General features: G+C 53.8%; 9 protein-coding genes across 9 annotated transcripts; 4 read left to right on the plus strand and 5 right to left on the minus strand.

Annotated features, from left to right (window-relative positions):
- Positions 1-133: 133 nt before the first annotated feature.
- On the minus strand, positions 134-2,153 carry LAESUDRAFT_706381 (uncharacterized protein). Its single transcript, XM_040906624.1, has 2 exons — positions 579-2,153; positions 134-528 (listed from the first exon to the last, which is right to left on the minus strand). Exon 1 carries the CDS (start codon positions 2,016-2,018, stop codon positions 582-584), a length of 1,437 nt encoding a protein of 478 aa, XP_040760088.1. The 5' UTR covers positions 2,019-2,153; the 3' UTR covers positions 134-528; positions 579-581.
- A 772-nt stretch (positions 2,154-2,925) lies between these two features.
- LAESUDRAFT_662093 (uncharacterized protein) lies at positions 2,926-4,136 on the minus strand (the record flags this gene model as incomplete). Its single annotated transcript, XM_040904973.1, has 2 exons — positions 2,926-3,287; positions 3,344-4,136. 2 exons carry the CDS (start codon positions 4,134-4,136, stop codon positions 2,926-2,928), a joined length of 1,155 nt encoding a protein of 384 aa, XP_040760089.1.
- A 475-nt stretch (positions 4,137-4,611) lies between these two features.
- LAESUDRAFT_706385 (septin ring protein) lies at positions 4,612-6,200 on the plus strand. The gene is made up of 7 exons (XM_040906625.1): positions 4,612-4,801; positions 4,867-4,995; positions 5,050-5,131; positions 5,184-5,439; positions 5,495-5,590; positions 5,642-5,790; positions 5,843-6,200. Exons 1-7 carry the CDS (start codon positions 4,681-4,683, stop codon positions 5,961-5,963), a joined length of 954 nt encoding a protein of 317 aa, XP_040760090.1. The 5' UTR covers positions 4,612-4,680; the 3' UTR covers positions 5,964-6,200.
- A 756-nt stretch (positions 6,201-6,956) lies between these two features.
- LAESUDRAFT_413824 (uncharacterized protein) lies at positions 6,957-7,399 on the minus strand. Its single transcript, XM_040902353.1, has 3 exons — positions 7,379-7,399; positions 7,278-7,327; positions 6,957-7,220 (listed from the first exon to the last, which is right to left on the minus strand). Exons 2-3 carry the CDS (start codon positions 7,294-7,296, stop codon positions 7,012-7,014), a joined length of 228 nt encoding a protein of 75 aa, XP_040760091.1. The 5' UTR covers positions 7,297-7,327; positions 7,379-7,399; the 3' UTR covers positions 6,957-7,011.
- Positions 7,400-7,457: 58 nt separating this feature from the next.
- On the plus strand, positions 7,458-8,069 carry LAESUDRAFT_762921 (uncharacterized protein; the record flags this gene model as incomplete). The annotated part of the gene is made up of 1 exon (XM_040913170.1): positions 7,458-8,069. The coding sequence occupies one exon, from the start codon at positions 7,458-7,460 to the stop codon at positions 8,067-8,069; it is 612 nt and encodes a 203-aa protein (XP_040760092.1).
- A 446-nt stretch (positions 8,070-8,515) lies between these two features.
- On the plus strand, positions 8,516-9,440 carry LAESUDRAFT_716946 (uncharacterized protein; the record flags this gene model as incomplete). Its single annotated transcript, XM_040907288.1, has 2 exons — positions 8,516-8,770; positions 9,036-9,440. The coding sequence occupies 2 exons, from the start codon at positions 8,516-8,518 to the stop codon at positions 9,438-9,440; spliced, it is 660 nt and encodes a 219-aa protein (XP_040760093.1).
- Positions 9,441-14,812: 5,372 nt separating this feature from the next.
- LAESUDRAFT_413997 (uncharacterized protein) lies at positions 14,813-16,888 on the minus strand. The gene is made up of 4 exons (XM_040902355.1): positions 16,448-16,888; positions 15,678-16,396; positions 15,441-15,589; positions 14,813-15,113 (listed from the first exon to the last, which is right to left on the minus strand). The coding sequence occupies exons 1-4, from the start codon at positions 16,739-16,741 to the stop codon at positions 15,106-15,108; spliced, it is 1,170 nt and encodes a 389-aa protein (XP_040760094.1). The 5' UTR covers positions 16,742-16,888; the 3' UTR covers positions 14,813-15,105.
- Positions 16,771-17,735, minus strand: LAESUDRAFT_762923 (uncharacterized protein; the record flags this gene model as incomplete). Its single annotated transcript, XM_040913171.1, has 4 exons — positions 16,771-17,010; positions 17,074-17,120; positions 17,195-17,321; positions 17,481-17,735. 4 exons carry the CDS (start codon positions 17,733-17,735, stop codon positions 16,771-16,773), a joined length of 669 nt encoding a protein of 222 aa, XP_040760095.1.
- A 1,790-nt stretch (positions 17,736-19,525) lies between these two features.
- LAESUDRAFT_413845 (uncharacterized protein) lies at positions 19,526-20,259 on the plus strand. The gene has a single exon (XM_040902354.1). It carries the CDS (start codon positions 19,675-19,677, stop codon positions 20,143-20,145), a length of 471 nt encoding a protein of 156 aa, XP_040760096.1. The 5' UTR covers positions 19,526-19,674; the 3' UTR covers positions 20,146-20,259.
- Positions 20,260-24,174: the final 3,915 nt, after the last annotated feature.

The following is a 24,174-nucleotide window of genomic DNA, read 5'->3' on the forward strand; positions in this document are numbered from 1 at the left end:
TGAGCCATGTTGGATCGTCGTCTGTCGCTGGACCCAGTCATGTCACTGTAACTGCAGGGACGTCTCCTTTTCCTTCGAATAGACATCCACAGAAGAAGCGACGCGTCGCAGCGTTCGACGACGATTCTGACGAGTACGTGCCATGACAATCACACATTGTATATAACGTGTTCTACTTTACATTGGACCCGTTCGCCATCGTGTAAAAACGCAGCTGTTGTACGTCGGACATGTACTTCGTAAAAAGTTCGGAGCGTGAAGCGAACAAACAAGAGTTCCCTTGGGAGAAAGAGAACCAAAGCAAACAACATCGTATGGGTAATGCGAACAAAGGTATCACTGAAGGCGAATGAATACAAGCCGGACAAATTACAATTATGACGATCATGAACAAGGGCGACGAAAAGAACGAAATTCAGAAAATAGCGTACAATAGCTCAAGGATAACTTATCGAACGGTAGAAAGTTCTGTAGAAAGTTCATCTGCTTGAACACACTTTGACATCTCCGGACACCATCTACAAGAGGCTGAACTATCCTTAGTGCACGCCACGCAGGGGCTATAAAAACTAACATACCAATCATTGATAGCGCATTCCAGAAGCACCCGGGGCAGAAGGAGCTCCATATTGCCGCGTCATCCTTCTGTCAGAGCTGCTGGTATCACCCATGAACGCAATCCGCTCATCGCGACTCCTCATACTGGCTTGAGGATTCGCTCGCTGGCGCTGCAAGCACTCCTGCGGGACGACACCTTGTTCTCCGCGGAGGTTCGCACAGAGTGCCCAGCCATCATCGTACTCTGCGAGCACGCGCACCATCTCGCCCGCGTTCACGGCCAGCTCATCAGGCATGCCAGGCAGAAACGCGTTGCGCACGAGCGCAAAGGACACGCTGTTCTCGGGCGATCGCGCGGGCGTGAGGGAGGCGGGGTATACTAGGGAAGACGGGGCTGCTGGTGGTGCCGAGGGAGCAGCCGACGGCGCAGCATAGTTGGCGTACGGCGCAACTGCCGGAGGCGGGATTCGCACGGGGTTGCCGTAGGGAACGGGAGGGTTCGAGTTGCCATAGGGCGCCATTGACCCGCTGTTGTACATCATCGAGGGAGGCTGGGCAACCGACGCAGGATGCAATTGCTGTGCTGCCGTTCTTGGGCTAGGGTTCCCATACGGATTTTGTGGCTGTGGAGGAGCATACAGCCGCATCGGCGGCATGGGAGCGTCGGCCGGACCCGTGGGGATACTCCTCGTGGTTGTATTGATGCTCGCATTGCGACTAACAGCGGATGGTGGGGGGTCGGGAGTAATCGCGGTGGAAGAGACTATTGAGGCACCTGTGCCTGTCTTCTCCGCGGTCCCTGTGTCAGGTCCGGAGTTGCTCTCGACGAGCCAGTCGTTCACACGCTTCTCTCTACGATGAAGGAATCGTTTTCGAATGATGAAAATGAGCAAAACGATCACAACGGCGCCGCCGCCGACACAAATACCGACTATCGCGCCGGTGGAAAGTATCTTCGAACCAGACGACGACGAGAGGGACTGAGTCGAAGAGGTCGCTGTATTGCCGGTTGCGGTGGAGGAGCCAGTTGAACTCGCGAACGTGAGAGGCGTTGAAGTGGAGGACGAACCCGGAGGGGATGAAGTACTTGCTTGCAGAGCCGAAGCACTCGTGATGGAGGCGGTAGAGGCAGAGGACCGGCTCGACGCGCTCGAAGAAGAAGACCTGCTCGACGCGGAAGAGCTCAAATTACTGCTGCTGGAAGATGAGGCCGACGATGAACTGGAGGAACTGGTCGTCGAGGACGAAGTCGTCGAAGAACTCGACGTTATGGTTGATATTATTTTCGACGTGACCACTCTCGTCGAGAGAGTGGTCGAGCCGCTCTTGTCTGTCGTGGTCTCGACCTCGGTCGAGAGAGAGGTGACGGTAGTTTTGCTACCGTCGCCATCGTCTCGGAGAAGTAGTGATGGGACGAGCTGCTGGTGTCGAGCCCGCACGGCGGGGCGCCTCGGACGCATTCTACCAGAATCTGGATATGAACGTGAGGCAGATCAAGCTAGAGCCATGGGGTACGAGCAGCAAGACGCCTGGAGGAGGAGGAGGAGGAGGAGGAGGAGGAGTCGCTGTCGACAGAGTCGTGCCCGTCGTCCGCAGGGACTTTATGCTGAGACCGCCGATTTGGTTCGTGGTCATGCACAGAATCACAATCACGTGGTCGTGTCACCATGGAGACTTCAAGTTGCGATGTAGTCTACAAACTGAAACGTTTAAACGTTTAGAAAGGAATAAAGACTGACGTCGAGCAATCGCTCGACGTCGGAACCTTGAGGGAATGAACATTGCATAGTAAAAGGAGCCTCACTCCGCGAAGAAAAACGAGAGGAACAGAGATGCACAGTGACCCCCACGAAGGCTGGCTGGGAAATAACGGGAGAATAGCTCACACGACCAGTTCTATATCCACTGCACAGCTGCGCTTTATCTGTTCGTCATCATCATACATCGCCTACAACGACCCGTATCTCATAGTTCGGCAAGAGTTCCACGAATTGACATACATCTTCGTATTTATTAGAAGGTTAAATGAGGAGGTCAATGGCGAATGTCAACGAGGCTCCGAAAAAGCAAGAAGCCTTGCGATGAGGAAGGGAACCCGATGCACCCGAAGATGCATTTTTACTGCGGAGCACGCGCCTTCACGGTGAGAATCAGACCACGACATGCCAGACTGCATGCTGATTGCGCGATGGTCATCCCAAAGGTTGTCTATCATCACTACAAAGCCATTCGGAGGAGATGAACGTGGTTTGGCAAACATGCGGTCCATCAGCCACATACCAGGGCACTATTGGTGATACGTGCTAAGTCAAGAAATCTTGAATTCCAGTATCGACTGCCCGGAGAAAGATCTCCTAGCACAACCCATCATTCAGCTTTCACTCGCAAAGTCCCATGTTTCTGGAAATGTGGCAACGAAGTCGTCACGATTCTATGCGCTTGCTCGATCCCGATCTCGATCCTGCGACTGGGGGAAAGCTTGATGTACATCGTCAATTCGACTCGGGAGAAGCGAGCATGCGAGAGCGTCTCGTCTAACTGTGCCCAGTCTAATGCCAAGAGATCCTGCGCTTTTATGGCGAGCATGGAAACTTTGACGGTTTCGAGATGGTTTGATGTGATTTGTGAGAGGAGTATGAGCAACCATGCACAGCTTTCGGACGCAATGAGGCCACCGAAGCTGAAAGAGCGGAGTTCAGTGAGAGGTGACAAGTCCACCTCGTCATGCACTGTAAGTTACATCTTGAGCGACACAAGAACATGCAAATAGGCTATCAGAACTCACTTATAGATGCCGCGCCACTCGGGAACTCTATGTCAACGTGTCGGAGGCTGGCCGCTGACGACCGAAGAAACCCGCCGAGGGCGTTTGCGGTGCTTTCGTCTCGACCTTGTACACAAATATAACGTAGGTTGAGCGGGTATTCGGGAAGTAGAAGCCAGTCCTTCAATAAGAGCGGTAAGACAGTCGCCCGTAAGGAAATGCGCTGCAAGTTACGACCGATGGGAACATCGGGAGGAGATCGCGGTTTTCCTTGTCCGTAGCACGTGAAGAAGATACGGAATAGTAGTAGCTCCTGCAGGTTGCTCGCAGCTATGAGAATTTCGCGTACGTCACTGGGATGTTGAAAATGAATATCGGATAGCGCAAGACGTCTGAGCCTCGCGAGATGCATGGAAAGCATCTTGGTACGCTCAGCGTCGAATTGCAATCTGCTCCAGTCCAAGAATGCGAACTCCAGGTCTTCAAGCCTAGGGAGCTTCGCCATGAGGGCGGGAATCCAAGCAACCCACGCCGAGCTCGGTTGATACGTTAGATCGTGACAGAAGTGCCGGCATTTGATGGACAGCTTGCGAATATGTAGCGCGAAATGCGGAGACTGTTCAACAAGCTGTTCGAAGCTAGTGCAGGCGGCTTCGTGTTCAAGGCATACTTCGCCGAAGAGATGCGTCCGACTTGCGTTCGAAAGAGGGCGGCACGTCAGACTGCACGCCATCAACGCCGGACGGTCATCCCAGAGGTAATCTATGATCATGTCTACCAGCTCCTGCGGAAACTTGGGAGACACAATGGACATCGTCCTGCATGAACATGATAGTGTATCAGCAATCCTCACAAAGCACTCCTCAAGGTACGTACGGCATCGTGATGGACAGCGAGGATGACTGAACGGACTTGCGAACAGCGGCGGACATGAATCGGTGACAGGCCCTTATATATTGCCACAAACTGGGAACCGAGAGGCAGCATTCGGAGAGTAGTCGGAGGTCGAAAACTAGCGTGAACGAACTCCGGTTCGAGGATAAGACTGCGAGGCGCTATCAATCATATGGATTCATACCGTCCTTCACCGTTGACGTTGATAATGGCATTGTTTATGGTCTTGTATCCTGAACAACGCGAATGGTACTGAATGATGGAGGAATGGAGGAAGGACGCGAGAGCGGGCTACCCTAATATTGGAGTTGCTTTTGCCCTCTTAAACGCGGGAAAATATCTAGGCGTTCTCCACGTGGCTCGCACTGCGCTCTGTTGGCGGTTTGGCTCGCGCTCGTTCGACGACCAGCTCACCGTCTTAGCTCCTTCCTGAATTTCACCCTCTTCGCTTCATTCGTCTTGCCATGGCTGCCGCTGCTGTCGAGGAGATCCGTGCCAACTCATACGTCGGTTTCGACACCATCACGCAGCAGATTGAGCACAAGCTCTTGAAGCGTGGCTTCCAGTTCAATGTCATCGTGGTCGGTAGGTCACTGCGCGAAACTGTGACTATTAGTCGCGGCTCATGGATGACGTGGGCTCTTATGCAGGTCAGACTGGGCTTGGAAAGTCGACTTTGATCAACACTATCTTCGCCTCTCATCTAATTGACTCGAAGGGGAGGAAGGAAGCGGATGAGCCCGTCAGACAGACGACCGAGATTCATCCCGTGTCCCATGGTCCGTTTTGTATGCGAATAATGCGAGGAGTGTCGTTCTGACAGCCACATGCAGTCATTATGGAGAATGGCGTAAGGCTTCGCCTGAACATCGTCGACACGCCAGGGTATGGCGACCAGATCAACAATGAGAATTGGTGTGTTGCTGTATGAGTTCTTCGTGGCAGACGTTTGACGTACCTCAAACAGTTGGGACCCTATTGTGAAGTACATCAAGGACCAGCACAGTGCCTATCTACGGAAGGAACTTACAGCCCAGCGTGATCGCCACATCCAAGACACCCGCATTCATTGCTGCCTGTTCTTCATCAACCCTACCGGCCACTCGCTTCGTCCTATCGACATTATTGTGATGAAGAAGCTTAGCGAGGTCGTCAACGTGGTTCCCGTCATCGCCAAATCAGACAGCTTAACGCTGGAGGAGCGTGAAGCATTCAAGCAGACGGTGTGTGCATGTCTGCTTATGTTCTGTGGTTCTCATACATATATGGATGGTCTAGATCCGGGCTGAGCTCCAGTACCACAGTATCCGTCTCTATCCCTTCGACACGGATGAGAATGACGAGGAGGAAGTACAGCTCAACGAGAGCATCAGGGTAAATACCAGCAGATGTAACGTGCTGTCCGATTGTTTACTCCTTTCATAGAGCATGATTCCGTTTTCAGTGGTCGGTTCTGAGCGAAACGTCATCATCGACGGCAAGTCAGTGCGAGGACGCAAGAACCGCTGGGGTGTCGTCAACGTCGAAGATGAAACACACTGCGAGTTTGTTTATCTGCGCAACTTCCTCACAAGGTCTGTTTCTGGTGCTCTTTATCATGAGCTTCACGCTAATGCTCTCTTGTAGAACACACCTCCAAGACCTGATCGAGACGACCGCGCAGATCCATTACGAGGCCTTCCGCTCAAAACAGCTGCTCGCACTCAAGGAGCAGACCAATCCCAGGTCTGCGAGCCACGGTGCATAGAGTGCACGAGCGATTGTCGTTCCTGCGAGGCCTCGAAGCGGCGAGTTATGTTCATGATACCCTTTTTTCCTGACTTTTGCTATTGACCGCTCCTTTGCGTATGCTGATCGTCGGACGGTACTTCTCTGATATCCTTTGTTGCCTGTGGCTATACACTCCTTTAGTAATACGATACTAGTTCTGCTCTACACGCACGCGTGTCTGCGATTTCGCGAACCGTTCGGGCGCCTATTGTCAACTCACCGAATGCTGGCGCCTGTATCGGCCTAGGACGCTTCAGGCACACCCCAACAGCACCTCTATTCGAGATCAAACTGTGGATTTACCATGCGTGGGCCTCGGTAGTGGTAAACGTGTGTTGACTGACCGTGATGATGCGTCAATGCAGGCAATGGACCTCCTCGCGATGTCGTTTCCATATGTGCGTGGACCACATGAAGGAACCACGGCATTCGCGACCGTCCACCTAATGATACGAGCATTGTTCGCGCCGTCTGCCGGTTCTGGATTGATCGCTGGCGTGCAAGAAGTGAGCACTTCATTTGCCCTTCATCTGCTTCACGCGTTTCACGAGTGGTTGCGTGTCATAAGCGGCCATGCAGATCCCACTCTGCATAAACGTGCACTCAGGGTTTATGTCGCGTTCTTCACATCTTCCTCACTATTGCTGTGAGGCTTGGCTAGCCTAAAGCATTGGAAGAATTGTGAAGTTGCGCGCTCCGTCTTCCACTACGGTCCACCAAGTCACTACCATGTCGTGCTACTCGACGCCGACCAAGACGAAATATACGACAGTCACCTCAACTAGCGTTCTGACCTCGTACACGCAGAGTGTGACGTCGATAGAGCCAACGCTGACTACTGTTCAGACTTGCGTCACTGACATTGGAGCGCCTCTGACCATATCGTATTGCGAGGAGATTGTCAGTACGATAGGAGGTATGGATGACGAATATACTGTGTAAAAAAATCCTTTTTTGACTAGAACGCAAGGAGGTGAAAGTACTATTCGAGTACCAATCACTTCCGCCGTTCAGTTTACAGAGCTTCAGGCTACGGCCACGCTTTTCGGCACTGTTTGCTCGAGCGCCACAAGTCTTTCAACAACCTCAGCTACAACCTCAACCGAACTTACCACATCGCCCTCATCTTCGATCATCTCTACTACCTCCACAAGTTTCACATCCTCGACAACCAATGGAGGGACTGTGACGGCATCACAGACTCCCTCCACAGAGACTAGCCTGTCATTGGCGCCTGCAAGTAGTTCCACCATCAGTGCTCATAGTACGAGTGACGGCAGCAGCAACAGACCCAATGATGCAGCCGCCATTGCGGGTGCCGTAGCGGGTGCTGTAGTTGCCCTGATACTGCTCGCATTCATTTTCTCACGATTTCTGTGCGTACACGCCTACGTGTCTAGTCTCCGTTTTCTGATTTCTTTGGGTACCCAGGCGCAAGAAAAGTGTGAGATTCACGGAAAGAGGTCACGCGATGGGCTCTGAGGCTCAGTTGCTCGAGCAGTCTCGGTCACCGAGCAAAGCGGCAAGCTCTTCCGACACGATCGCCTTGCCTCGGATGGTCCGAGTTTCTCTCCGGCCGACCCTTCGCACGCAGATTCCCTCGCCTCTGCTCCCGATCACGATTCCGCGTCCCGAGTCCGACAAGCCGTTGCCTGCTATCCACACGGACCTACGTACTGTCCGCCGCAATACGTCCGCGACGGTGAGCGGAGTACAACATGTTCCGCGTCTTGATCGTACGCCTACATCGCCTTCGCGGACTCCGAACAGCGCCTCCCATGCTGGCGAGGGCTTCCCCATTGCACTCGGGCAGAGCATGTCGCGTCGTCAAAGTCAACATCACCGCCGCAGCGGGCACTTGTCCGCGGCTGTGGAACTGCATCGTCGCTCCTCGATCCCGTTCCCCGTAGCGGGGCCATCTACTGTGCGTATACCAGAATCAGAGGTCGAGATGAGCGAGGTTCCTATCCGGAACATCGAGCCTAATCGACACAGTTTGCCTCCGATTCCTGTGGATAAGGGTACAGAAGCTGCAGCCGACAGCGTCTCCGGTGCCGAATCACCTCCTGCCTATACGGTCTAAATAATACTATTATGGTCAATCCTTTGAAGCATTAACACGACTCGGTCAACGAAGTGTAGTACTATGTCCTATGAAGTAAGAAGTCCATGCATCTCTAGTAGGATACCATGTTCTGGCCACTGTATCTGTATGCGCATCGTTTTTGACTCTTCTGCATGTATCGCGTGAAATGACGAACACATTAATTAAACCTGATCATGTAGGATGCATTGATGTTTTACACATGAATATCTGGGACTGCCTTGCTATCGTAAAGCTTTGAGATGATTGTCTGTCGCCTGAAAGTATAATCAAGTAGATGATCTGTAGTGGTGGTGGTATGAAGGACAGGACAGTGCGTCCACCGGGCCAATGGTATTCGATCCAGTGAATTGGCCTCGTCGCGTCTCGATTCAAGTGTCCCTTACCCCCCCCCCCCTCCCTCCTTGTTGCAGTAGAATAGTATCATGCCGCTAGCACAGAGCCCTATTTTCCTCCTGCCTGCAGTGATTGACAATCGCACAAGCCAGCCTGAGGTACGCCGGAAAGTCCGAATCTTGTTTCCATATGGTCTCGCGGGTATCCATCGCATGAGCCAGTTTAGCGACGTCGAACGCCTGTCACAGGACCGCTTCGAGATCATCGTCAGCGTACCAGGACAGCTGGAAGGTTGCGATGTTCGTGACTGGTGCTTCTCCAAGCGGAGCGCGGCCGATGACGAGGTGGTCCACCGTGAAGCGGAACATCTGGATCCGCCAAATTTTTTAGCTGAAAAAATTCTACATTCTACTCCTTCATGAGGAGTATTCTGGAGGCCTGCTGCTGACATGGTAATCTCTGGGAATTAATACTATTCGGAGAGACACGATGCACGGCTTGAAAATCAAAAATCACTGATATCACAGCCGTACACCCTAACCTCACCCATTAGCGGAGAGGATGGCAGGGTCGTTGAACGCTGTTCAAGGTGAAGACGGGGAAGTGTAGAACATCGTGTGCGAATGCGTACCTGTGAATGTCGGACTGGGTGAGAAAAAGCAAATAGTACAGCGGGGAATCACATACACATTAGCGATCAAAAGGAATGGTCCTGCGGCGGGCTGGCGTGCTATTTGCGAGGTGACGAGAGGAGTTGCGCCCAACACGTCTGCAATTGTCACCGAAAAGACCCTTGTCAGTCTTTCCCAAGGCATCGTCAACCACCTCCGGGAGATAAGCTGCGCCGCACGAATGGTGCGATGTTCAGGCGTGAGCGACTCAAAGTGGGCGAGGTGTCCGCAGGATCCGCCATCTGAGATGCGCTCAGGACCTACCATGAGCTCTGAAACGCTGAAAACGTCGGCCTGGGTGAGAAAAGATATCACTCAACCCCCCGCCCGACCAGCCGGGTAGAGGGCGGCACCGAAAGCCTCCGGTACGTGCACACACGGATGAGGCATGGAGACATTCAGAGAATTGAGAGCACCTGTTTTGAGCTCGGCAGCTCTTCATCCTCCGCGCTCATGGCGGCCGCGAATTTTGGACATGCGCCTGTGCCGTACGAATGGCGAGGATCTCGGAGACGTAGCCGGATACGGTCGCGATGTTGCTGATCCAGACACCAGAAAAATAAAAATAATAAGTCCATATTAGAGGGTTCATGTTATCTCACTTTGCAAAACGGCCTGGTCGCTCAAAGCTTGATTAGTGGTGCCGGCCTTCTTCACAACAGAGACTCCAAAGAAGCACGGCTAGACGTCCGGAGCCTGCACTGCTGCCACCGTCACAGGAGCAGCTGCAAGGAAAGAACAATTGGCAATGAAAAGAGATGAGCAGCACTACCGAATACTTCGTGGTAAGCAAAGTGGGCAGCTAATATCATATCAACATTTATGGAGATATTCTACGGCTGGAGGAAAGGCCCACTTAATGAACGTGCGAGAACTGCGAAGCCAGGATAGCTTTAACTTCGACGAGCTCTGCGGCACTCACAGCGCGATTGCACACTGTCGTTTAACGCGGAGGGATTGAGCGCTCTCATGTACAGCAACGGAAGCATCTGGGGAATATTCAAAATCAGCGAAAGCAGCACAGCGTAACATTCTCGTAAAATTCTCGAACAACTTATGCCATGGTGTATGAAATGTAAATGCAAGGGTCTGAACTGGACGGCGCTTCAAATCGGCGGCCGAGCGCCGCACCATGCACGCCCGGACAACACTGCGGGAGATGAGTCCGCTGTCAAGAACCCAAGGATTGTGCGACACACAATCGCGCATCTCAGAGACTAGGAGGCATACAAAAAGCTTGTCAGGTGAAACCTGTCACGATCCGGCGTGAAACAATTCTTTACTAGGCTACCGGCGTTCCCCGCGACTGAAGCAAAGGCGCCCAAGCCCTCGTTGAACTGGAAGGCCTTGTGAGTTCTTGGAGGAACTGCTACCAACATATGATCACTCAATACGGTCTAAGATGTTAAGTTGTCATGCTTCTCGTGTCTTTGTGGGCACCTGTAGGATCAGAGCGGCGCCGTACAATTATCCATTATCATTCACGAGACTCCTAAGGTCAACTGCCCTGACCTACATGCAATGCCCACGGGCTCTTCTAAATACCCGACCAATGTCGGTAGATGCTGTTTCTTTCGAGATGGACCGAATGTTGTTGCCAGTTTCCGAGAAATCGCAGATACGCAGGCAAAAATAGCTAGCCCCTTCCTTCGACGAACAAGTTTCTCCGAGCCCGAGGAGACGCTTCGTTCAATTGCATTACGCATTGACCGCATGATCAGAGACTTCCAAATTAACGAACAACCGCAAATACGGTGCTGGATCAGATGTGCAGCAAAACAGCAGACAATGCCGCATTCTCTCCGATCTAAGGGCGTTAGAATGCAAAGACGGCAGCATTAAGAATCGTTTTGGATATGGAGCGGAAGACTCCAGAATGTAGATACCGCGAAGCTGCAGGCGACCAACTGTGTATAGACGAAGCTGTCCACGTATAGCGCAAACATATCATCTCATACATCCCGGCACTCGCTCTTCGGAGCAACGATGTACATTCAAGAGGACATCAAGCTAATCGACGCCATATGATCATCTTGAGATAACGATGGCGAGAAATAGACGAAAGAAGCACGAGACACTCCCCAGTCCGCGTTCCGACAACGAGTGCAGTCAGCTGCAGAGCAAACCAAGTAGCCTGTTGTCGTAATAGCTGGGAGTGAGTAACCGGAAGGTGAACATCAGCGGAAGGCATCGGCATGTCCTTTAACGAGAGCGTGTCCAGACCTTCAGGCAAGTGGCCATATTGTGACCATTGCCACATCGCACAGAGGCGGTCAAAATCAGCAAACGACATTCTTGCTGCATTGCAGGACAGTGAAAGTGCTGATAGTAAAGGCTTTGCTCAACAGCAGACCAGCGACGGAAATGAGAACTTTCGAGCTGAGTAGCATATCATCTAGCGTTGAGCGACACGAGAGCCAACTGAGGTCATCCCGGCTAAAATTTGAGGATTGCGAGATGTGAATTCACATACCTTCTCTGTTGAAAGATGTAACGAGATAAATGTGAGATGGGCACATAACAGCACCAGAACTCTCGACACTCCCGTAAGACCTGAAGGTCGCTATGCGCCTCAACTCAGGATGTTACTATGTCAGCTGCAGACAAGCTATATCACCGCGATTGAAAGAGTGACAAAAAGAAAGTCGCCAGTCAGATCAACTCCATCAATAGCAGTTCCTTGTGACAATAGCGAGCCAGTCATGATAATCGGGAAAGGCTGAAGATGGTACATGCGTTTATCCATGTGCACAATGCGTGCACATGAAGATGTGGCCTGTGAGAGTGGCTGTCCACATGTGACAGTGACTAACCGCCACAAGCGAGACTAGTAACAGAACCTGCTGTCAAGACTCAAGAAAAACCAGCGCATGATGATCATAGACAGTTGGCTCGGTCCATCGAGAAAGCTGACGAACGCACCGTAGTTTGATCATCATAGCAGTGCATGTCGCATGAATAGGCAGTTTGAAGCATCGAGATCTTGCAGCTGACTTCATCTCAGATGTACCGTCAAAAGTTAGGACATTCCCTTCATGTCCAGGCATCAGCTGACAAAACTTGCGTTCCACGAAGGTGCAGTCCAAGGCAGAAATAGTATCTCGGGGCGTCTTCTAATACGTTCGACCTGACAAGGTGAAGGCGCGCGTCAGCCGCAGACATCACTCCATCCGGATTTATTTGATGTTCAGCATTTGAATAACGCTGTCGTTGATGCGTCATTTTGCTGTATGACGACAAGAGCTGTATGTGGCTGTCCACATCGGTTCGAGCGACGGAGACATGCTACTCCCATGCTTCCCCACATCCGCCTCCACCGCGATCATGCACGTGGAATGACATGTGAATGGCACCGCTGACAGAGCAAGCCTTCGGGCGACCTCACGGGGGGTGGCCCTCGCCGTCTCGAGAGGAAACTAGGCCGATCCACGCTCGGTCTTGGGAAATCAGCAGTAGGAAGTCGAGGCAGGCATATGAGATGCCAGCAGAAGACAAGATCTCGAGAATAGGTCGGTCATGAAGCAGATCAAGACGTCCGATAAGCGTTGAAGCGCGGTGATAGACCAGACGGAGAATAGCCAGATCAACAGAAGGCATCGGCATATCCTGCGGTCAGAGCACGTGCAGTCGTTCTGACGGCCACTGTCCACATAAGACTAAGCTTGTCCAGCTCTTGAGTCAGCGGATGTCGGAATTGTGGCATTGCAGGACAGTTGGCAGTCAAAGGTATTGGAAATTAGTGGATCCTGAGACAGCGACAAAGACGGGATTACTCGAGCAGGATCCCATCCCGTTCCACAGTGCCCGCCGCGAGAGTCGGCTACAGTCATCCTGACTGCGGATTGCGAGACGGAATTGCATATGCCTTCATATAAGCCGACGGGCGTGAGATGCGTGCACATAAAAGCCCCAAAACCCCCAGGGCTCCAAGCTGGAATTTGAAGACGTTATGTGTGCCTCGGATGTGCGATTTGTACGCATATATGCTCCAGGAACAGATCTGTGAGGCCCTGGATATCAGCGACCATCAAGGACTTGTTGCCACATCCAACGCAAACGAATAGCCGAAACGTGAAACGGCTCGCACAGTGCAACCAGGGGCGTAGGCTTCCCTATATGGGGCCGATGCGCCACCATCACCGCTGCGGCGGCGGGCACATCCAATAACGCCGCCATAGAGATGTCAAAAAAAGCGCATATATCCAGATTACGCGCACTGATAGTCGGTGTTGATACGTACTAGGTCTAATGATAGCCCGACAACACCGATGTCTGTCAAGACGAGGGGTTCAAGTCAGTACTGCTGTACAGATGTGCGGCCGCTCGTCGTAATATGCATCCTGGTAGTCGCTGGAGGTGTCGATTGATATTACCCCTCCGGGCGTTTTGGACATATATTCCGATCAGAAATACGAGAACTCACCATCTCCAATGGCTGAGGATCAAAAAGAAGGGTAAAGGCTCAGTTCGCCCTACATCTCGTTAGTGAGACATGCTCCGTTCCCTATGAATGCGGGAATTGATCAGCATTATCCATCAGAAATTTGCGAGACAAGAAGTTGTGGTCAATCTGCACTAATACGTAGACACCGTCAACATCCCATGATAAATAACATTATCTTGACATTGACCCGTCTCCCGCCGCATGCACGATACTTGCCATTGCTGCGCGTCCCTCGCTAAGCGGCGGCGGTAGAGCGTACGAATGCACGGATGAACAAAATTAACGCACTGCAAAGCATTACGACACGATGCAGATAGATAATCGACAAGCGTCACCAATCACCCATCCAAACTGGAATAGAACCATGATCTGCAGGGGCTCGCACTCGCACTCCCACACAAAATTTGCTGCAGCCGGTGCCTCACTCACAGGCTCAGCGATGCCAAATGCGCTCTATCTGCCCACCAGCCTCCAGGGCGGCCCACCGCTTCGGAACTTCGCCATTTTGTCAATGATGCATGAGATTCTTCGGCCAGGCCAAGCCTTCGTCTTCCTCTTCGTCTTCGCATTCCCCGCCAGGACCACAATCACGTCCACACATCGCCCAGCGCCGAACCACGCGTTACTCACCACCCTGACACCCACCCACCCGCTTCCTTCTCCCATCCCTACCGGCTCCCGCGCTTCCCCACCAATCTGCGCTCGGTCCCGGCACCTATCCAGAAGCAGAAGAAATCAACATCTCTGCACGTCCAGCGACTAACAACGACACGCATGGCCGGGCTCACCGAGCATCTTCTGATATTCGCGAACGCATCTCCGCGCGTCCGTCATCCTTCTGGCCGGGCGGCCCCTTGGGCCTTCCCCCATCTCTGATGTGCCCCTGCCGAATCTCCGGCCCCAGCTCAGACAGCCCTTCTGACGTGTAAGCGGAGTCCTAGGTCGTACGGCGACGCATGAGGCCCGGAATCGATCCAACAGCACTAACGCAAAAGCGGAGTTCTAGGTGATAGATAACGAATCCTTTCCTGTGAATTTGGCATGACGCGAGCGATGTGGCTGCCTGCAGGGAGGGCCTCAATCTCGAGTTGCTGCATGGAATGCAGCGGTACCTCGTCTCTGGGCTCCGAGTCGTAGATCCATAGCATCCAAATGCAATCAGCGGCGACGAGCAGCTGTACTAAAATAACCACTACAGCGAGCCTCTGTCCAGCAAAGACGCACAACGCACAGCCCAGACGGGTACAAAGGAATGACGGTACACGCTATAGCTAGCCGGATGAGGGCGCGTGAATTAACAACTGAGTGACAAAGTCAACACCAGAACCAATCCAGCGACGACCGACGACGGCGTGTGGACCGAGTCGCAACGATCCGAGCGCAGCACGCAGCTCACCAGCTAGCGATAACGAGTGTGCAATACACGAACGACTGGACGGGCCGGCAGTCAGCGCTCAGCGACGGTAATGATGGTACACTTGGGAGGTATCATGACGGAGCGGGGACACAAGCAAGCAACAACACGCAGACCGGATGAGAAACAGAACAAGTAGGGGGGTGTAAGCTAATAACCTCAGACATACAACGCGAACGAACGGCACGCGAGCGACGGGCGGGCGTATAAATATGCGGTCCAAGAGACGATGAGTGGTGGCCGATTACGAGCGGGAAGACGAAGCAGCCAGAGTGGGAAGAACAGCGGGAGGAGGGTCCGGCGCAGAGAGCGGTGAATGCGCTCACAGCATCATAGATGCATATCCGTGGCCATTCCCACCGCCAACGCTGATCGGCGCGTTTTTCATCATCCCCACGCCCATTCCCATCCCACCGAGACCCATCCCCATGCCCTCACCAAACCCAGCCCCTCCAGTGCCCATCCGCCGCGGCACCGCGCCCGGCATATCGTAGCTGCCCGCACCCGGCGAGCCGAATCCACTCTGTGTGCTGCCCATGCTCCCGCTGCGCTCCCGCCGCATGCTCGGCGCGGAGCCTTGAGAGGACGCGTCGTCCCCGTCCGCTGCGCCGCCGTACGCACGACCCATGCTGCGCTGCTGCTGCATCATCGCCTGCTGCCGCTGCATGCCCATGTAGTATGCCGCCTGCTGCGCGTTGCCCTGCGACGGCGGCGACGTGAACGGCTGCTGGCCCGGCCCGGAGAGCGACGCATAGTGCCAGTTGATCTTATCTTCGCCCGCGTTGCCGATGCCGTGATTGCCAAAGAACTGACCTGCGAACTGGCCCGCGCCCAGCGGTCCGTGATGCGGCTCGTACATGGACACCATCGCAGGGTTTTCGAACGACACTCCGGTTGGACTCGAGACGATCATGGGCGTGCCGTTGCCAGGCGCGCCGGAGCGTGACAGCATAGTCTGCAACCGCAGGTCGCTCGTCGGCGTACCGTGAGAGAAGGATCCGACATCTGGGCTGTTCTTGAGGAGTGGGACAGCGGCGGTGTGAGCCATGGGGCCGCGCATCTCCTGGTCGATGTCGTCAGCGATGTTGCCACGGGTAGCACCGTTGCTGTGTCCGTTGCCAACGAACTCGTCATCACCGTATTCGTCGCCATCTTCCTCTTCAACCGGCACAGCGCTCAGCAGCTCCACCTCCCCACTCATGATCATTTGGAAGGCCTCACCACGCACAGGCTCTTCAACGCGTGGGAGACCCGAACGATCGCGCCATTCGTTGAGCTCGCGGCGGAGTGCATCGGCCTCGAGCTTGATAAGACGCAGCTCACGTGCCGCGAGCATGCGGTGACGACGGGAAGCGTGTATATGCGCAATGGACGAGTTGACAATGGACGACTTTGAGGGACGACGAATCTGCGAAAGGTTGGGCAAAAGAGCGGCGAGATCCTGTGTCCAACATGAGTTCACAGTCAGACTGTGCGAGTCACTTAAACATACCAAGAAGCGACCGTTCAACGTCTCTCGGCGCTGTCTCTCTACGGCGTTGTGGGTGGCCCTGCGTTCGGCGGTATTGGCGCGCCTGCTTGCCTTGCGCTTGTTCGGGGCACCGTTTGCCGGGCCGTTATTCGCTGCTGGAGGAGGAGAGGCAGAAGAGCCTTCAGCAGGCGGGGGAAGAGACAAAGTGGTTGGGTTCGAAGGAGAGGCAGGGGTACGAGGACCATTGGAACCATCCGTCGAGGTGGGAGAGGCGGCTCCGGTAGGGGAAGAAGGGATGGTAATCGGAAGAGCCATTGCGATGTAGTCGTGTTATATGATTGTATTTACAGGATATGCTGAGGACGGAGGGCTGTCTGAGCCGTGGTAGCAAGATATGCAGATAGTTCTAGAGGCGAGAACTCCAGTGACAAAACAGCCAGGTTCAGAGCGTTGCTTTTCGGAGAGGTCGTGAGGATGGTGGATTTGAGGACAGACAGGCGGAAACGCGATTGCTCAGCGGAATCCGGTGTGACGAGGAGGGGAGCGGGACTGTCGCTGGTTATGCGGAGCAGGGTTCTTGGTAGCTGTCGCGAGCGGGGCTCAGCGTACGATGCTGCTTGCTAGAGGCGTCGGTTGTGCAGAAACACTTGCAGGAGAATGGGCGGATGTGAGAAGCCGGCAAGGGTCGCGAGATCTAGCGGAAAAGGGCAGACGAGCGATGGATCAGCATAGAGAGCGGGCAAAACGACGCTGCAAACATGGACGCACTCCAGGCGGTATCCTTGTTACGGCAGGGCAGGGCGGGAGGAAGGATGCAAGGGGGGCGAGTGGGCGGGACGGCCTCAGGCGAGAACCATATACGACGGGGATGAGAAGGGAAGACGTTCCGCCGCGTCTACTGTCTCGAATGCATATATCTGCGCTCGGCATGTTCCGGTCATGACTGCCTTTCTTGGACCATCAATTCCCGCTCATTTCTGTCGCGAGTCCCCGGCTCCAATGCCCCATCATCCCCTCCGACTCAAGCTCCGTTTGCCCCTCCCCCGCCAAGTACTGTCTCCGCCGCAACATTCTCTCCCTGAAATGCAGCATGTCGCCGGACGATCTCTATAGCGTCGTCCGGAGCTATTGAGGCGGGCGTGCTATCGCGACGATAAATCATCGCCGCCGTCGAGGCAGGTCTGCTACCGACCGAGTCTCCCCCGAACACCGCTCTCGCATAACCTCCGTCACCATCACTTAGCTCGTAATACTGCTCGTTTTGGCGAGACCGTTCAGCCCGGATCGCATTTCCCCTTTTCGCAGCCATGACGTGCTACAGCGGTTTCCTCTCACTTGCGCCTGCTATCTCATGTATCGGACATATCGCAATCTGGACGGATCTCGCTGTGCTTGACGTGCATTGTCAGAACTACGCTTATGTATTGCTACTAGGTTCACTTGCGTCTATAGATAACCCTCTATCTCCCGCTGACCCAGGCCGCAGCCGTATCCTACAGACGTGATAGTAAGCGTGAGGCTACCGGCCTCCGAGCGAGTGTGATGGCTCGCCAATCACCAGAGCAATATCACCCTTCCCGCCGCCTGAGATGGTCCCAGCGTGATCGCGCCTAGCATCCACCTCCGCGGCAACGATGGGATCCACACTGATCCTAAGCCTGAGGCTGATCGTCCTGGCCAGCCGATGCAGGGAATCTCCCTCCAGTCCAGTACAGATTCGCACCTTGCCTCTCATACAGCGGGGCCACGAGTTCATTCTTCCTGTGCTTCTCTGCGCCCATTTTGATATTCACCCCGTTTTTGCTGATCTGCGCCAGGCATAGCTCGCAGGCGCACCCCCACCGGTATGGCCTAGCCCGCCTTCTCCGGTGAGATCAACACAAACCACTCTTCCCAGTCTGATCCCCGCCACGCCTCAGCGCCGTCCTGCTCGTCCTGTCCAGCGTCCTGATCATCGCCGAGCGCATCTGACACCGGCTGCCGCCTTCCCACCCCACCACCCGCGATTCACGTGCCAAGCCTGGTCTGCCCACTCACCTAATCCTGTGCACTCTTCTCAGAGCCTGCACCCGACCCGCCCCGTAAGGGATGGAAAATCACGAAAGCCTCCTGCAAATTCGTTACTATGCGTTGCATATTGGCTGCATCATGTCCACCCTCGTTCCATCCTGTAAAGCTCGAGTTCTCGGAATCAGTTCAGAAACGTACGTCCCTTGTCCTAATGAAACTTCGCTTTCCCCTAAAATCTGATTGCGCCGTCTCCATGGCAGTGAGCGTCCTCAAATAATATGCAGCACAATTAGCGGCGCGCCAACATAATATCACCGGAAGTCATCCTGAGTAGCGACCCCTAAAGAATCCGTCAACCAAGGCGGCCTGCGAAGCTTCGATTTTGTTTTTCGTGACGGCAAGGCTTCGCTAGCTCGAGAATCCTACTATGATCATACCTGGACCACTCCCCTGACCGGTGACTTGCCCAGCAGGCGCCCGACATTGCCTCACTCAAGAAGCGCGATTTGGCATAGCCTGCAGGTGCATCGAAAGTTCAGGATCAGGACCCTGCGTACCCGCGTTTAAAGGGTCATGTGTCTGCTGTTTCGAGCGTGCTTTGTTCTAGTTTCAGGCCAAGCTCGGATGATGCCCGATTTTGGCGACGCTGTCATTACGGTAAGCCTGCTAAACCTCGCTCTGTGCATGCCTGGTGACAACTCAACGCTAAATTTTGTATAGAGTGGTGGAGTACACAATATAGCAAGCCATGATTGGCTCGTGTGCATGGTACTGCCTTTACAATTATCGTTCATCATGTGCCTGGCCCATCGGCTTCTACGCGACCCGCTGCCAGTCAGTGTGACAGTGTCTGCAGCTGCCGTCCCTAACCTGACGCCCCAAAGTACTATTGGGAGCCGTGACCCCGACTCCTGACTGTGTCGTCTCGCCTGCAATGTCATGTCTCCTCGTCTTGGCCTACTGATGCTCACATCCTTGAATCCTCTCGTGATCAATATTCACCGCTCAGCGCGTAACTTTGCTAGCGCACGCAGAGATGCCTCAAATTGCGATGCACGCCAATCAATCCAGAATTCGAAATTACCCAGCAGCTTTCCCTCCATTACTCAGACTTGCAGCCGGGATAGGTTGAGTTTGCAAAGATCACTCATCCCGAGGCCGCGTACGCCCCGAGCCGCCCGCTTCGGATCTCGCACGCTCGAAAATCCCAGCTTCAATCTTCCCAGGCCTCTCATGGCATGCCGAGTCGATTCGGAATTGCGAGGCGCGGGATCCAATCCCGATTGCCACCAACACCGACCAATGGTCCTGCAAAGCTAGCCAGCCAGCCTGTCACGCACTCCCGACTTACTCACACGACATCGTTGGGTCATGTGCCGTTTCATCCTGACGTCTGCTCAAGTGAGACTTTGCGCATTTGTCTCCAGCCCCGGTGGGTGGAGAGTTTCATTTGCTGGCGGTGGGGATGGTTGGTTCCAGGATCGGGCAGCGCAGTCTATCTGCTGAGTGGGACGTTCGACGCTATTGAGGTGTCTCTTCCCCATGAAGCCGCCCCCCCTTTCCTGCACTCTGGTACCTTGACATCACTCGTCTGTAGAACTTCCGAAGCCTCATTGCGTCCTCCCCTCAGCTCACCTGCACTGCTCTCTTTCGGCCTCGGGTCCTGTCCGACGACCGCCCCACTGACCGCATTGCACTCTGGCGTGTGATTCTGCGCCGTCCATTGTTACCGGAAAGGCTCGGGCGCTCACACAAAGCTCAACGTACGGTGGGAGGATCGATGATCAGAAAGCCACAGAAGAATTACGGCGCGTTACCGTCGCCATCAGATACGTACACATCGAGCACCGCGTTACTTCAGCAACTCACGTGCCCGAGCGCTGCGCTGCAAATGGAGCCTGCGCCACTGCCTCACTGCCTCACTGCCCCAATTTATCATGAAGTTTTCCTTGAAGATCTCTACCGCCGCTCAAACGACCGCCTTCGCGCCTCCGGATCACCGCCCTATGTTTGTTGCGGGTTCTACATCTCATCGACGGGGAGAATGGAAGTTGTTGTCGCATCAGCACGCTGGGACCACTGACAGATCATCGCCATCATTCAATATTCGACAAATATTGATCCCGCTGATTGAGTGCTACGCGGACTCACAACAGACTCAAACTTTGGTCCGCCACCCAACATGCCCTTGCCAACCCGCGAGCGGGATCAGCACGAGTTCTCACGCCGGTATACTTCCACAATCGCGTCAGCAGAAGTGGGCAGTGTGCGGTGTTATTCTCGGAGTGCGGGATGTGATTGTGATTGTGATCACGGAGTTCTGCTATGACGGCCGTACGTGCTCTCATTGGTCGGACTCCGTGTTGTTCCGCTGGGCGCTCGGTTGGGCCGATTTTTGCGAACGACGTGGAATGTCTATCAAGGTGGCTGTGACACCTTCAGTCTTTCATCAGCAACGTCAGTCTTGCTTGGTGGGGACGCGGACGACTCGACGCTGGTTCGGCAGGGCAGGTCGATCGCTGTAAGCGAAACAGACTAATTGCTGTCCGCGATCTCTGCTATCTCGCTTGTCGTACCCCGACATGTGTTAAAGTCAGGAACAGCACGCTCATGCCCCTAAGCCGTACCACTCGATCCATATCGTCACAGGCCTTCTGGCGTTACATCCATCCGTGGTCTTTCTGCTCCTCTCCTGCGTCTCGCTACGAGCATCGCACACGCGCTCTCCGGCCTCGTCTCCTGCTCCTGCTTCGGCCTTGCAAATCCCCTCCGAGCCTCTCGCTGTAACCGTATCACTCAGCTCCACAAAAATGGTTGCACTTGGGTAAGCCAACTCCGCACTTCTCGGTGTGCATCATGTCCCCGATGCACGGCAACGCTGATGTGTATCGATTAGCCCTCGCTTCTCGATATTCAATTTTCAGGCATCGTCCAGGCCTCTCGGGCCCGCACGCACGGCAACTCCCAGCCTATGATGCTCCTCCCTACTAGGCCCGTTGCGATGTGCTGTGCGCTCCGAATCTCGACGCGGTCGATCGCTGATATCATAGCGCGTCCGTCAGCCGTGCCTGGCTCGCTCAGCTGTGCGGTTCGACGATGGGGTGGATGCATATATGTGCTCGTGACGTGACTTCGCCGGGGGTCAGCACGCCATATTTGCTGATTGCTGCTGTGTATTGTTACATGGCGTTGCGGAGACATGTGTGAATGGAGCGGTGGGTGATTGTTAGAGTCTTTGGGGGAGGGTGTCGTCTTTTGCGTTCAGGCCCGACCTGTCGCACCGGCGGCAGCATCGTCACTGGTCCCTCTCCCCGCAGAGTTCGCCATCCAGCCTCTCAAAATGTTTGACGATGGTTAGCAGCGGAAAGACCGGCAATGGTCTTTTGGGCTTGCCTACATCGGTAAGTATCCCTTTCATGATGCACAGCGCAAGTCCGTTCTTATTACTTTGCGTTCAAAGTCGGCCTCCGCGGACCCGTTCCTTATTCTTCTGCGGTGTGCGTCGGACACCGACGGGCGAGCATCCAGTGTGATCGCTATTTGAGATGTCTCGCAGCTGGTCGCATCCAGTGGATGCGAATTGCTGCGAAACACCGATCGCGCAATCACTTTATGTCAGTTATTTGAACTTACTGGGAGGATGTGGCCTGCAACCTTTCCTGCTCAACGGTGCAGCTCAAAGATGATCACCGAGTCAACAACTTCAGTCCTCGTCAATTTTCGGAGAATGCTAATTTGCCTTTCGACGCGGCGATCAAACTCAAGCACAGCTCACGGCCTTAGCGGGATATGTCGGTATGCCGCTCAACTCTATATCTAAATCTGACGCCTGGCTGATCCTGACCGCAGCACGAACCGCACATATAGGTCCGAGTGGGTCTTGTGCGGCTTTGGCCGATAGAGGTTTAACCTTCTGTTGGCGCGGGCATTTGGCTGCGCATCGGAAATACTGTATATCAATGAGGCTAGTGTCAGTTATCATCCGTGTCTTCTTATGTAACTTGTGCCACTCGCTGGTGTAAGCTCGAGTCTAACGCATATCAAGCCCCTTGAACTGTCTGTAAAACTTTTGCGTCTCTTCTAAACGTGAACGCTCAAGATGACACTATTCGGAACGGCGCGATATATGCGGCTCTTGAAGCTTGTTTGGAGTAGTGCTGATAAGTTCGTTACGGCCAATGGTTGAGCCTTGCACGTCAACATCAGAAAAGACGTGCAGACTGTTTGTTGGAAAATGGTGACATGATAACCTCGGCAGCGCAATCTTGAAGCAATTCAAATACTCCAGTTGAGAAGCTGAGCCAAATTGACTTGCACAGGCCAATACGTCACTATGATGCTCAGTTTAAGAGCAAATGTATCAATTTGGGATTCTTTTCATGTTATAGTACACATTGGATACGTTCATGGGTGAAGACTCGACATCGCCGGCTGCTCTGAAAATCCTCCGTACAACTGGATCATGGCCGTAAATAATCGTTTCCGTGTTCACCATGGTACTGATTTACCACTCGCATAGAGTTGTAAGCATTCAACATTGTAGCAACAAGAGGGAAAATGAACGCTCACTCCGACGGCAGTGTATGACTCGCGGTTAGAGAAGCTCCACGCAAGACCCGGTTCATGCGAATCCTAGAATGCCGTCAAGCGTCGCTCTCTCACCTGGCCTTCTTCGGCTCGCGCGTCTCTATTGATGGTCCAGGTACAACATCGTTCTGACCGCTATGATCGTTCGCGACTTGCTCTACGCGAGAACTCTTCAAGCCATCACTCGGTCTCAGCAGAAGCATAGCACGTCTCCTACTCCCCAAGTATCGAATGTTCACCTCAATGACCCATGACATGGTAGCTTGGTTTCAGCTGTGCTAGGATGGTGAGAATTGTCTAGGAAATCCTGGTGCAGCTCCGGTGTTACCCAGCCATCACCTTTTCGTCTCATGGGTGCAAGGAAGTGAGAGGCCGGTTGGGGCCCAAATGACTGAGAAGCACAGTACCACAGGTGCGTATTTTTATGATATCCCACCCTTCCGTACTCGCCCGCTGTGTTTCTAGGCACCACCCCGCGACGTGTTTCACCCGATGAATTGAGTGCTTACACCGAAAGTGCCGTCGGTTGCCACTTCCAACAAATTGTTGGTGGAAGTGGCCGACCGACGGCACTTGTGGCAGAATGCACTCAATGTGTCGGGAGGAATGAGCGCCAAGTGATGGCGGAAACACATCACATGGCGGTACCTGAAAATGGAGCGGGCAAGTACGAAAAGGTGAAAAAGGTATATAAATGCCGCACACCTGTAGTACCATACTCCCCAGTCGTTTGTCGCCTCAACCGGCCTCTTAGATCTTACTGGGCCTTGTACCCACGAGATGGGAGCTCTTAGATCTTACTCCTCATACCCACGAGGTGGGAAGGTGATAGCTGGCTAACGCCACGACGCACCATGATGTCCTAGAAGAGCATATGAAGCTTGAAGCAGCAATTGCAGATGTGAGTTACGACGAAAGCAGGAGTAACCAACCGTGAGAAGTCCGGGAGACGCGGTCACGTGGATGACGCGTACACGAATGCCGCTGATGGCGCTGATCGATCGCATCGCGAGGCGATGCTGCGACTGCGCCACAGTGCGTCCCTCGTTGCGTCGCAGAACTTGCTGCATATGGAAATTTATGACTGAAATGCTTTTATCGAGAAGAGGCAATGCGGAAGTCGCCCGCTGTCAATCGCGGAGCGCGATTAT

Source organism: Laetiporus sulphureus (genome assembly GCF_001632365.1).
Source record: "Laetiporus sulphureus 93-53 unplaced genomic scaffold LAESUscaffold_49, whole genome shotgun sequence".
Lineage (NCBI taxonomy): Eukaryota > Fungi > Basidiomycota > Agaricomycetes > Polyporales > Laetiporaceae > Laetiporus > Laetiporus sulphureus.